The sequence below is a fragment of the Anopheles marshallii genome, chromosome 2 (genome assembly GCF_943734725.1).
Source record: "Anopheles marshallii chromosome 2, idAnoMarsDA_429_01, whole genome shotgun sequence".
Lineage (NCBI taxonomy): Eukaryota > Metazoa > Arthropoda > Insecta > Diptera > Culicidae > Anopheles > Anopheles marshallii.
In genome coordinates this window covers 11,122,618-11,136,201 of record NC_071326.1, presented here as the reverse complement: position 1 = coordinate 11,136,201, position 13,584 = coordinate 11,122,618, and the positions used below count along the sequence as shown (strand labels likewise).

At 47.2% G+C, this 13,584-nt stretch overlaps 1 protein-coding gene across 1 annotated transcript; it reads right to left on the bottom strand.

Annotated features, from left to right (window-relative positions):
* Nucleotides 1-10,427: 10,427 nt before the first annotated feature.
* On the bottom strand, nucleotides 10,428-12,998 carry LOC128710080 (mucin-5AC-like). Its single transcript, XM_053805120.1, has 4 exons — nucleotides 12,908-12,998; nucleotides 12,419-12,826; nucleotides 11,371-11,854; nucleotides 10,428-11,262 (listed from the first exon to the last, which is right to left on the bottom strand). The coding sequence occupies exons 1-4, from the start codon at nucleotides 12,996-12,998 to the stop codon at nucleotides 10,428-10,430; spliced, it is 1,818 nt and encodes a 605-aa protein (XP_053661095.1).
* Between the last annotated feature and the right edge of the window lie 586 nt (nucleotides 12,999-13,584).

Sequence of the window (13,584 nt, the reverse complement as noted above, 5' to 3'; positions counted from 1 at the left end):
ACCATACCGGCGTTACTTGTCATCGGGTCGCTCAGCCGTCCCTCAGCGGGAAGATAGGGCATAGGGAGCATGACAAAAAAAAAGTAAAATAAAGACCCCGGCAACTGACATCCACGGCCACCAGCAGGATCGGCTACAAAAAGTTGACATTGTTGAAGTGGAAACACGCCAACATCGAGAAAAATGGAGGGTAAAAAATGGTGGAAAAACACGCGAAAGATTCAGTCTCCACGAACGGCTTGCTCCCCCGAGCCGCCATTTGAAGACATTTCGAGATGGAGGCGGCAAAAGTTCACCGCCTTTGTTACTTCCAACCATCCCATCGGTCCCGGGTCTATGGTGGTCCCCCCCCCCCCCCCCCCCCACCTCCCCATATGGCCTCGCGTATGGTTTCAGTGAAAAATGTTTCTTCGCATCGCATGCCGCTAGGAAACATCCCACGTCCCACACTGAGCGGAACTTATGGCAACGTTGGAAGCAGTAGGAAAACCGAACGAGAGGTTGGAGAAAAAAAAAAGAAAACACACCCCCGGAAAATCCACTGCCAGGGAACTAGTTTTTCTTGTCGTCATTTTCCAGGTCGGCACCTTTAGCGGACAGTTTTGTTGCTACTACCGCACGGTTGGGTGTTTTCCATCGAGCACTTCCGTCCACGGCCACGTGATGTTACACGCTGTGTTATCATTTGTCTGCCCAACGGACGGGGTCGTGATAGCCGGGGCCCCCCAACGGTGGTGACGGTGGAAGCGAACTGATCACACGGAGAAAAATGTAATTTATTTCCACAGCGTTCACCGGCGCTTTCGGCAGCGCGATCGAGATGAAACTAAAACAAAAGATGAGATGAGCAGAGCGCACGACAAGTTTTTCCTACCTTGGCGCACGATGAAGTTGCCTCGGGGGAATTTTCCGTATCGCTTGTCTGTTGACTAGTCACGGTACTAAATGTTACAATGATTTATAGGAGAAATAAGAAAACTATCCGTACTTTGTGGGGATAAAACCGGTTTCGAAATGGGACAGGTAACGTAGATCTACATCGCTATTAGCTATAATATCACTCACTAAACATTCACATTCTTTATGATGCGAGTTTTCCAACAAAAAAAAATAGAATACAACCTCCCTGTTTATTATCTCCCCAAACGAATGGCGTGTGTAGAATGTTTGCAAAAAAAAAACTTCTTCATACCCATTCGTACTTCAACGAGCACATTCGGTAAAAATGTTCGTGATTTTTCCGCATTCCTTTGCTTCGCTTCCTTCTTGCCCGCATCAGCACCAACTAAACGATATAAGCGGATTCATTTTTTATTCAATTGTTTACACCATCCCCAAAGTTCGCGTCGGCACACATACGAATGGCAAACAATTTTCGAAACAATTTGCCGAACAAACGCAAAAACCTACCAAGTGCTCTTGAACAACAGCGTTTCAGTATTTCCCGCAGCAGCAACAGCGCACTGTAGCAACCGGCGGTGGGGTAACAACCGATTCTGCAGCAGGAGGATGAGTTTTGCCAGTGTTCGGCGCGCACAGTCAAACCGTCAACTTGTCGATGCTGATGGATCCCACCAGACCCATCCCGTCAAAAGGACAAACGGAATTCAAATTTAATGCTCCACACACACACACACACACCATCACGCTGAAACACTCACGCCCACACCGTCACGGGGGGAAGCTATTATCATCAAACTTATTACAACATTTTGCAACTTCCTAAACCTATTTGCTGCAGGCTTAAAGCAGCAAAGCATATTTCATGCTTGCCTGCAACCAACAAAAACATAATGGAATCGAAATGAAAGTGCACTTTTCACGATTCATAGTTCGTTCCAAGCCTGAAGACTTGCAGACGACTTGTAGCCTCAGACGATCAAATCACCGCAGCATTTGAACGGCTCACGAGAACAATTGTACCGCCGTTCCCCTCCCCCCGGAAACAGCTTAAATCGATCGACCAGCGCACAGGTACATGTCAAGTTCTCCAATGGGGCCAATGATCCAACAACTTTTCGCAGCCAATTACCACCATTAATTGGGCCGGTCTGTCGAGATCCTGTCGATGACTGCTGGACCAACCACGAAAGTGACCATTAATCATCCATCGACGCGAGGAGGTTTTCGACTTTCCTTTTCGACTCCCCAATGCGAATGTGGCAAGAAAGGGACCCTATTTAATGGGGTTCTCACCTCTGCCGTTTGGCTGTTCTCAGCGGGCGATGCGTGATATCTTCATTCTATGAATTCACCAAACTGGTTGGCATACAATCATACATTTGCACGGCGTTTTCACATCGGAATCGTGCTCGATTTGTCATTGTCACACGGGTCCGTATGGTACGGAAGGTGCTTGGCTATCCACAAAACTCTCGGTGTTCCGCCATAATGATCCAACACAGCAGACACCATACGGTTGGACGGGTTCTGACGAATTCCACCAGCCTCTCGGTTGCATTCCACGCGTTGGAACTCAAATTTGTTGTTCACATGCCTTTCGGGTTTTTGTAGGCACACACTGCTCTCACCCTTCATCCGGGACGGTTCACCTTCTAGCGATGGCCACCATATTTAACTTTGTTGGCAAGCGACAACCGGAACACCTAAAAACAATAGACGATACTCACCGGAACGGAGAGCAAACGTTTCACCAGGCATGTTTGTGTGCCGTTGTTTGAACGACAACCGGCACGAAAATTTGTCCTGCGTCCTTGAAGATCCTCGCTCCAACCCGCTTCTGCCCCTGTTAACCCCCCGTGTTCTATTCACATGTGGCCGCTACTGCAGGTCCAACATGAAGCAGCACTTCAAGTGCAAAAGTTGGTATCTTTTAATTTGATCAACATAGTTTTCCATTATTGCGATATAAAACACCCGTGTGCCGGGCGCACTCATCGCATCGACATTAAATGCAACAACAGGCCGACGTGCCGGCGTGGTAGCAAAGGTAGCTGACGCAGGGCGGACGAACTTCTACGACCTACGAGTTCGTACGGATTCTTGTACCTTGTGCCGCCCCACCCATGTATGCTTGTGTGTGCAATGTATTTTGGCTTGTTCTAGAACAACGTCATCTTCTCGTCTGAAGCGACTTCCGGTTTTTGTGGGCCACGCGTATCCTCCCACATCCGAGCTACCCGGTAAGCAGGGCCGAGCTTTCCAGAGGTGAACCGCCCCCCCCCCCCCCCTCCCCCTCTTTTTCTTCGGCCAAAGTTCAGTCAAGCGAACGACTAGACGAGTGACGAACAACTTCTGGCATTAAGGCTACATAATGGGAAAGGACGAGGTTCAACGAACGGAGCATGTGTGCCACGACGCCGGTGGTATATTGTTCTACGCCAAACATGCACACATCGTGTATGTTTCTGCCGCTGCAACATGCATCAATGCATCTCCGGCACACACTGTTTGGCATCTCATTGCCGGACCTGCAAAGCCGGGCTGACCAAAATCAGGTTCGTACCGCATTCTGGGCAGAACATTTGGTGTGCTTTCCTGTTAGGCTGTGGTTATTCTGTACTACAACCAGTCTAATCACCCTTTAGCGCCAAGTGTCAAAACACAGGGTGATTCCTGTGTGATCTTTGGAAGCGCCTTTCGAGACCGATTATAATTTGCACGATAATATGTTTACCATTCATTACATGCCCACACAATTTTGGACACCTTTTACCGTTCCTGACGTTCGTACAAAGGCGGAGATGTATTTGGTTCCGTAAGAGAATTCCCTTATTACGATACGATACACCACACTTATTCGGTCTGCAGTTTTTCAATACTCGCTCTGGACCCGGGTCCTGTCCAGGGCACAGCCGGAATCCCCTGTGCTTGCAGCATAATCCTACCCCCTTCCCAAAGACAATGGGACAATGTCCAACAGACTGAGCATGAGGATTCAATTCAATTTTCCTATTCCACCGAGATGAACCGTATTCCCCTGGACAGCACAAACCAACAAGACAGCCCCGCGCGTTATCCGCTGCTGCTGCTTCGTATCTTTCATCGCTTTCCCCGTCGTACGCTTTCACTCACAGCAGCTCACAGTGCCACTTGGAGATACTGCTGCACTTCTGGTTTTCTGGTTTTCACCTCGACAAAAACTGCCATTCAGCGGGACCGTCAACGTGTAGAGGGAATATTATCGGGTTGATGGCTCTTCAAAGGAAATGAGCTTGCACAATCCTTCCCTTCGCCAGATCCGCACAACCACAGCCTTCCCCCATCGGTGCTTTATTTATTTCACCCGGTAATATAACCCACCATAAACGGGTCGACCGCAAAGGCATAGAATGGGCGGCCCCATCGAAAACTAGGACGAAGATGTTGCCGAAGGACGAAGATCAACATTCGGCTAGTGGACGCAAATAGGCGGGTGTGGTGGTGTGCGGGTGGGCAATAATGCTTAGAACAAATAAGCACAAAATTTAATACCACAGCCACTTGGTCCATCGCACTTTCGCCTCCGGTCGTGATCCGCACGCCGGACAGGGTAAGGCGAAGAACCCTTTTGGACGCGGAGAGGAAGGGAATTCTCCAGGGTAAATGGGGTGGTGAATTCTCGGTGGACAGTCCGTTGGTTGGACAGAAACACACGGCAGGCTTTACTGCCACCGGGACAGATCGTCATGTTCCGTTGCCAGCGTAGCTTCTTTGCAATCCTCCCGTGTTGCAAACGCTGGACTACAACGTGAAGCAAAGTCAAAGTCAAAGGATGACATAAACGTGTCCGTAAATTTTTAATAAGCCTTTGTCTGGTTAAACTTTATCGTCCCCATTGTAAATCCCTGACGTTTCACTATCGCACCAGAGGGTCACCGCTTCAATATTCTGCAACAGTCGCACAGTTGTTGCACACGTGCAAGCATCCTGGGGACAGAACATTTTAAATCCAGTACAAGTTCCACCGTCTGCCCAGGTTACTGACAGTGGCATGGTTCAAGCATGGCGATGAACTCAGCAAGGCACACCAGAAGGTAGCTAATCTCCGATAAACGACCAAACCTTGCTTAGCCTACATATTGAAAAGGCGTGCTCTGCTTTAATCCAAGCGCTAGGGGGTGATTTTTTTTAATCACTTCCACAAGTTGGTTAAATAAATAAATTGCCCGAAACTAATGATGAGCCCACGCTTTCCCAGTTTGCAAGAAATTACGTCGACAAACCCGAGCTGTATCTCCGTATCTTTGCCTGTGCCGTATGCGCACGTGGTTGCGGGATCGTGGTGTGTGTGTGTGTGTGTGTCCACATGTATGTATGTGTGTTAGCAAATAATAAAACTTTTTAATGGAGTTTCTCACCCACCGCCCCCGGCTTAAGGGATAGCTTCTGCTCCGTAACCGTCCTAATGCCCATAATGATGCTTATGTGTGCCTCACCCGTTCTCCTTCTCGAAGGAGTCAATTAAACTAACGAGAGAAGTAAAAGATCTTGTGGGCTTTTCTTCGTAACTGATCCAATGGTGAAGATGCTACGTATCCGAGGTTGTAGCGTATTTATTGATGGAGCCATCGCCGCAGCCCACCCCAACTTTGCTATTAATTTCGTTAGGAATTTCAACATAATTAATCATGTATACGATTTATGAAACATGATCGCCTGTCATGCCACAAAACAAGAAGCGAACGGGGTTTACTTCAAAGTGTTCCATGTTCATGGTAAATTCTCCTCCGAAGGATTCGATGGGTCGAGCCATACCTGAAACGGGAGAAAGAGAAAAAGTTTCAAGTTAGTAAGTTGAAAGAAACGGTTACAACGATAGGTTAGTAGAATGTGTTCCTCTGCAACCTCTGCTGTCACTACATCCGATTGTCGATGCGGTGAATTTGACACCGAACAAGCATGCAACCATATTTCCACAGGAACATATTCCTCCAGTGATACTTCCTCCAGAGCTACTGCCGTCAGCTCGTAATCGGAACTGACATACCAATGTCTATATGGATGTCTGATCGTTATCTAGACAAACGATTTGATTTGTAGTTTTCCTTGCCACTGGTCCAACGTTGAAATATCTGGACTTCTTTATCGGAAGTAAAACATCCAATTTCAAACAAGCGCATGGGTTGCGTACACCATCGATGGACATCCACAGTACCACAAACCTGCTGAACGGTGTACAACTCAGTCTAAACAAACTGGGATGCATCTTCGGCATTTGACGTTCTTCATGATCACACGTTTGACCAATTTGTCTGCTTTGTTGATCAAACATGAGGTCTCAATAGACGCGATGTTTACACTGTGCAAAGCGGTTTATTTCCTTCTCATTTTACATTTCCACGTGTTGTGAATCACCAGATGCTGATGAACCGAGCATGATCAACCAATACACAACAAAACGATCAGATGTCGGATCAAGACAACATTGAAATAGTGAATTCGTTGTGGCATTTGACTCTTTTTTATTTTAAAATCTGAAAAAAAACTATCTCATTTAAACTATTCTAACATTAATGTCCACAGGCACAACACGACACTAAACAAACGGAAACAACCAACCACTTTAAAAATTGCTCCATTCGTGAAGCCTAATGCTAATGAATTATATGAGCGAGAACTCCGCCAGACAGAATTAAGAAGATTAATGGTTTTTTTTTTCAGTAACGATGGCTTCCCATTTTTTTTTTTGTTGACGGTGACTTCTCTACCTGATTGCGCGTTAATGTAAACAGCTTAAAGTTCGTTAGCATAGCCGTTGCATAATACTTTCGGTTTTCCACCGCCCATATTATCAGCTTAGCATTTCCTGATCCCATTTCCCCGCCCAAATTCCCAAAACCCACCCAAATCCCTATGCAAATGGTTTACATCACCAAGAGCTGTTCCGCCCAGCCGGGGAGCGGAAGCGGGTTGTTGCATTCGTTTGATGTGAAGCGTTGAAGAAAAAAAAAGTATATCTCCATAGAACAGAATAACATCGTGCGGTGCGAATTCGTTTCAGCACAAGCGAAGCAACGGGGCACAGGAAGCCGGGACAACAACAAAAGGCGAGAAAATCGAACACTTTTCTTTCATCTTGCCATGCCGAAAGTGTCAAGTAACAAACACTAAACACCCGACGGAAGACTTCTTATCGAGTTCCGTACTTCCAGCACGCGCATTTCCCCCCTTGCAAGACGGTACGCCGGTAGGGCACAACCCGATGCTGAAACAATCTGTTTAACAAGCAACAAAATAAATCGATTTTGAATCTTTTCAGCATAATCCATGCCTTGCTAGGGCGGTCCACCCGCTTCCGTGGCACCATTCGACCGTTGATAATTTCAACCGTACGCGCGACGACGTCGTGTCACTCCGGTGTATATCCGGCCCTTGTGTACTGGCATTCACTTCCACTGGCCGGACGGATGGACGGTCGAACACATCGTTACCGCTTCCGATCGATCCTTACGGTTTGATTAATGGAATGTAAATCGAACCAGCACACTTTGGCTTAGGCAACAAAAAAAAAGGGATTCGGATCGGAAAGTGACGTGAGATTGAATTCCATGCCATGCCGTCCAGCACCAGCCGTACCGGTGCTATCGTTGGAGAACGCAACCCGATGGCTCCTACGATTAGAAGATGCAGTATCGAAGATTTGTTTCCCTCGCTCCCTTCCGCGTTTCTGTCCGGAAAGTGACGAAATTAAAAACAAACATTCATATGTGTGTTCGCAAAACAGACGACTCAACCACGCCACACACACAACATGTAGCGAAGAATGGGCGAATGGACGAGCGAAGGTATGTTTAGAGTTTCATTGAACCTTTGAAGATATTCCGATTTTGCAACCATTTCAACGGGACTATAGTTAGCCAATGGACACGTGAAAACTACTAGAACGTCATATCTTACACGACAACCACAGACAGTTGTGGACGACGTTCGTCACAGGCTCTGCTGGCTAATTGAACTTGACCCCGATGCAGTGTCGCTCCGGCAATGATCTAAGCGCTTGCCCAAGCACGTATGTTAACCAGATGTGTATCGCACGCAAACTTATCCCACCGTATGACGATGTTCCGCTTCGACGAATTCCATATCATCCAGGTTTGAGTCACCGACATCTATCTCGACATCCATCGATAGCAACGAAAATTGGACGCGGTTTTTCGCGCGCAAAGAAAGACAATTCCGCCAGACACTAAACCGACAGCATCAGGCGCTGCTGGCTGGTTGTTTGCTCCACCGAACGGCCACCCCTTGGAGCTGGAGCGTTCCGCGCGGTGCCACGATGAAATTGATTCAATTATGATTAGTTTAAAACAGCGCTCCGCGGAACTCGTTTGCTAGCTCGAAAGTCTAATTATTCTTCATTATTCGCGCCTCGGTTGTCTCCCGACCAGCGAGACGATGTTCAACGAGACAAATAAGAGCTAAAGGATGCGCTCGGCATCAGCGCTTTGCTTTTGTGCCGGAGTGGCAGTAAGGTTATAGTTTGGCGTGCGCAAGTTTTCGACTCGTCTACGGCGAAACTTTGTCTTGTTTCTGCTAATTACATACCGGACGGGTGTGGACGAATTATATGCAACCGGAAAGCGGTGGACTTCCGCAACAAAGGAAATGCAACGTAAAACGTGTTCCACCGTGGCGGGGGCAGCTTCCCAGCAATTGGTGAACCGTTTATTTCTCGCTCTATCACTCCGATGCACCTGCAGCAAAATGCAGCGTCGACGAGAGAAGGGCTCACCGGAGGCACCGCCCACCGGGGCTTTCAGCAGTGCTTCATTATTTGTAAGACTTTCTCTCCCAACCAAAGCTCGCGCTAACAGTGGATAAAACGTGCTTAATGGTGGTTCAAGTGGATTCGAGTTGGACACCAACATACCGAAGCTCAGGGAAACATATTGCCACGCAGAAGCGCACAATAAGCATGTTTTTTTGCAGTAAACAACGATTCTTATCTTACCTACATAACTTCCACGGTATAAGCGCGAGTAGTTTTCTGCTTCGTCGACTTTCCGTACAGCACGGAAAGGCTCCAAATCAAGACATATTTTTACGCCAACTTGACTAACATCATTGAGCAAAAGTGTTGTCAAGCGGGCAGCACTGTCACCATTGATCAACTTTTGCCTCAACATTATTCCAGCAAAAGCTGAAACAATCCTCCCGGCCGGAAACTAACAGCAACAAAAATATAAAACACACTTCCACCGTTTCACTTTGACCCGCTGTGCCACCTTTTAGCGACTACAACACACCGAGGTTTTTGGCGATTTATTTTTTGTTTCTTTTTTTGCCGAATCTTTGTCCATTCCCATCTAATTCAATAAAACGTTCGCCCGTTTGCTGGAAAACAAAAGGGGTGATAAATTGGAAAGATTAAAAAAAGGGTTTGGATGCCCACCGACACTTTTTGGGACCGACGTCGGGAGGAGACCGACGTTACGGTACCCGCACGGGACAGGTATTAATGCTGCAGCAGTGGAATCCAGGCGGAGTGAAAGCTTGTAAAGTCGCTTCCAGAAGCGTCCTATTGGGCCCGCGCTCCAGCACCAAGCCAAAACAGTTTCCTTTTTGACAGGGATCAGCCAAAATTATGATGGGATTAGGGAAAGCCAAAGAGGATGGCACCGTAACTTGTGGGGCAGTAGGCAGTAGTGAAGATATCACAATGTTTTACAGAATCTTTTTCGCCGAATACCTGAGATAAATAGCTAACAAATAGTATCATAAAAAAAAGATTTATGCTCTCTTTCACATTGTATTCCACGCTCAATGTTAAGACTTTTTTAAATTAATTGTATAAACACGTTGATCATGGGGATATTAATGTATTAAATCTCATTCCCACATCGGTCAGTTTGATTTACGAAATCGAAGACAATGATTAGTTGAATAATTTACTACGATAGCAATTAGCCGCAACCCGACGGCAACGAGGTGATCCAACAAACCTGTCTCAAGTTGCGGTTCGGATGACTTACAAAATAATGTTTGATTGGAATTGATGGCAGCTAGCCATACAAACGCAGCCTCATCTCATCGCATGGCTTGTTCGAAAACTTGAAAAACCGAACCGTTGTAATGGAGGGTGGAACACAAACAGATGTAAAACACCAAGTGCCATCCATATTGCCACGGTTTCTTGCTAAGCAAGGGACACCTGGTGACGTATTGCATCACAACCAACTTCGCCGCGGTTGGATAGCAGTTGAAGATCGGAAGCTATGATAAAAACTATCTGAGATGACATCTCATTAAGCAAATGCCATATTGAATGAAGTTGAACCAAACTGGTTCTATGGTCTTGCATGATCGATATTTACATATCGAAATACAAATTTCGTATTGTTTTTACCTAAACTTGTTCAAACGAAGAAATCTTGGTTTGGTCGTATCGTTTGGTCAAATAGATCAGCTTTTATTGCATGTTTAACAGGTAGAAAAAAGTCAAAAGATCAGTCAAGAATTATTTGATTGTTGATAGTCACAACTTCTTATCCAGCAAATCCGAACCCAAGACGTCCTGTAAGTCCGCCGGAAAGGCCTCCCAGGAGTCCACCACTGGCGGACACACTTCCACCGACATTCAGCTTGGTGCCTACATTGGAAGCAGCCTGAAGACCGTTGGTTAACCCTCCCAAAAGTCCGCCAGCTACATTACCAACCACGTTTGTGGCCGCACCGAGCACATTGGTAGCGGCCCCGACTACTCCTCGAACAGCAGTACCAGCCGTGTTTAGCGCAGTGCCAGCCAAATTACCAGCTGTATTGATAGCAGTACCAGCTAAATTACCAGCTGTATTAATCGCTGTACCGGCCACATTACCAGCCGTATTAATCACATTACCGGCTAAGTTCAATCCTGTGCCCAGCAATGATCCAATAGGACGTATACCAGTACCAATATTGAGTCCCGTGCCTACGTTGAGTCCCGTGCCTACATTGAGTCCCGTGCCTACGTTGAGTCCCGTGCCTACGTTGAGTCCTGTACCAACGGTTCCGATTTTGCTACCAAGATTAATACCTGCCCCAAATCCAGCGCCAATTCCTCCCAAACCAGCTCCTACGTTAAGACCTGCTCCGAGCCCGATACCACCAAGTCCTGCTCCAATACCAATGCTTCCACCAATTCCTCCAAGTCCTCCAATGTTGATTCCACCTCCAATTCCTAGACCAGCACCACAAGCGCGTGTCGTAGTTTTAGGAGCAATAGTGGTAGTCGTAGTAGTCGCGACCTTTGTGGTGGTGGTAGTCGGAGCAACAGTAGTCGTCGTAGTAGTCGGTGCAGCCGTAGTTGTAGTAGTAGTCGGTGCAACAGTAGTCGTTGTACTGGTCAAACTAGCCAAAATTTGTGTTAACAAATTCACTAAAGCGGAACTAGATCCCACAATCGTAACGATATTTCCATTAACATTAAGAGTAACAGTGAAACTTGGCGCCGTTGTAGTGGTAGTCGGTGCGACCGTTGTGGTAGTCGGTGCAACCGTAGTGGTAGTCGGTGCAACCGTAGTCGTCGTCGTAGTCGGTGCGACCGTAGTGGTGGTGGTGGTCGGCGCAACCGTAGTTGTAGTAGTAGTCGGTGCAACCGTAGTAGTAGTGGTAGTCGGTGCAACAGTAGTCGTTGTACTGGTCAAACTAGCCAAAATTTGTGTTATTAAATTCACTAGAGCGGAACTAGATCCCACAATAGTAATGGCATTTCCATTAACATTAAGTGTAACAGTGACACTTGGCGCCGTTGTAGTCGTTGTAGCAACGGTAGTGGTAGTCGGAGCACTGGTTGTAGTTGTGGTAGCAGCAACAGTGGTCGTAGTCGGTGCAGCTGTAGTTGCTGCTACTGTGGTTGTTGTGGCTGCGGTCGTCGCGGCAGTAGTTGCTGCTGCTGTGGTTGTTGTGGCTGCAGTAGTAGCTGCAGTTGTGGCTGCGGTCGTCGCGGCAGTAGTAGCTGCTGCTGCTGTGGTTGTTGTGGCGGCAGTCGTCGCGGCAGTAGTAGCTGCTACTGTGGTTGTTGTGGCTGCTGTCGTAGCAGCAGTTGTGGCTGCGGTCGTCGCGGCAGTAGTAGCTGCTAATGTGGTTGTTGTGGCTACTGTCGTAGCAGCAGTTGTGGCTGCGGTCGTCGCTGCAGTAGTAGCTGCTACTGCGGTGGTTGTGGCTGCTGTCGTAGCAGCAGTTGTGGCTGCGGTCGTCGCTGCAGTAGTAGCTGCTACTGTGGTTGTTGTGGCTGCAGTCGTAGCAGCAGTTGTGGCTGCAGTGGTCGCGGCAGTAGTAGCTGCTGCTGTGGTTGTTGTGGCGGCAGTAGTTGCAGCAGTTGTGGCTGCGGTGGTCGCGGCAGTAGTTGCTGCTGCTGTGGTTGTTGTGGCTGCAGTCGTAGCAGCAGTTGTGGCTGCGGTCGTAGCGGCAGTAGTAGCTGCTGCTGTGGTTGTTGTGGCTGCTGTCGTAGCAGCAGTTGTGGCTGCGGTCGTCGCGGCAGTAGTAGCTGCTGCTGTGGTTGTTGTGGCTGCTGTCGTAGCAGCAGTTGTGGCTGCGGTCGTCGCGGCAGTAGTAGCTGCTGCTGTGGTTGTTGTGGCCGCAGTAGTAGCAGCAGTTGTGGCAGCAGTAGTAGCTGCTGTCGTAGTAGCAGCTGTCGTAGCAGCAGTAGTTGCAGCTGTTGTAGCGGCAGTTGCAGTAGTAGCCGCGGTAGTTGCAGCTGTTGTAGCTGCGGTTGTAGTCGCTGCTGTTGTAGCTGCAGTTGTAGTTGCTGCGGTTGTTGCTGCGGTTGTAGTTGCGGCTGTTGTAGCTATAGTTGTAGTTGCAGCGGTTGTTGTGGTAACAGCAACAGTTGTTGTTGTTCCTTGCAACGAAGCTACAATGGCTAATATCGTCGCTAGATCGGACGACGCTAAAGTGATAATAGCTGCGATAATGCCAGTAGAAAAAAGGAGTTAATTTCCAAAACCCGAATTCACTCTTCAACACTTTTCTTTGTAGCACTTACTTCCCCCAATATTGATAGATACCGTTTGACTGGCGACAGGGCCGGTGAGCAGACACACGGCGAGCACCAGAGAAGCCAAATAGTTCTTCATTTTGTAGACTACACGGCAGCTATCGAAGGATAGGTTCTAAAGGCTGAAGGACCGAGAACCTCTTTATATACATCTAGTTCAGAACATATGCGCACTCAAATCAGCTATAAAGCACGTGTTGATGCCACCGTCTCGTCTGCAGATGTATTTCAAGCATAACAGTATTCATTGTACTACTTTTTACACGAACCAACAAATGAACCAGTTTTACCAATGAATGAAAGGTCATTATAGAGGAAACAGTAACAAAATACATTGACAAAACGATCACGTCAATGCCTATTATATTAGTTTTGAGGCGCTTTCAACCGTTCAAAGTTCGATTGATAGACACAAAAGACTCATTCTTCGATAGGAAATCGACAATATGCCATTCAAAACAAGTTTGATATTTAAGCTTTTTTTTTGCTAAGAACATTCTAGAACTATTGAAAAAGTTACGAAAAAAGTATCAATCGCTTACGAGTTTTGAACTCGTTGGAAAAAAAACCATTATCTACTCGATTGTTTACAGGAGGTTACAAACTACTAAGATGTTAACATTACTAGAAAAAATGTATATTTCAATATTTAGTAAATAGTTTTC

What these genes read in the sequence shown, in the direction of transcription:
- LOC128710080 (XM_053805120.1), bottom strand. Translation starts at nt 12,998, where the DNA reads ATGAAGAACTATTTGGCTTCTCTGGTGCTCGCCGTGTGTCTGCTCACC. An exon ending in GACAGCAGCCACAACAACCA is followed by an intron (nt 11,855 to 12,418) that starts CAGCAGCAGCTA and finishes CGACGACCGCAG; the next exon opens with CCACAACTGCAGCTACTACT. An exon ending in CCGACTACCACTACAACGGC is followed by an intron (nt 11,263 to 11,370) that starts GCCAAGTTTCAC and finishes TAGTTTGACCAG; the next exon opens with TACAACGACTACTGTTGCAC.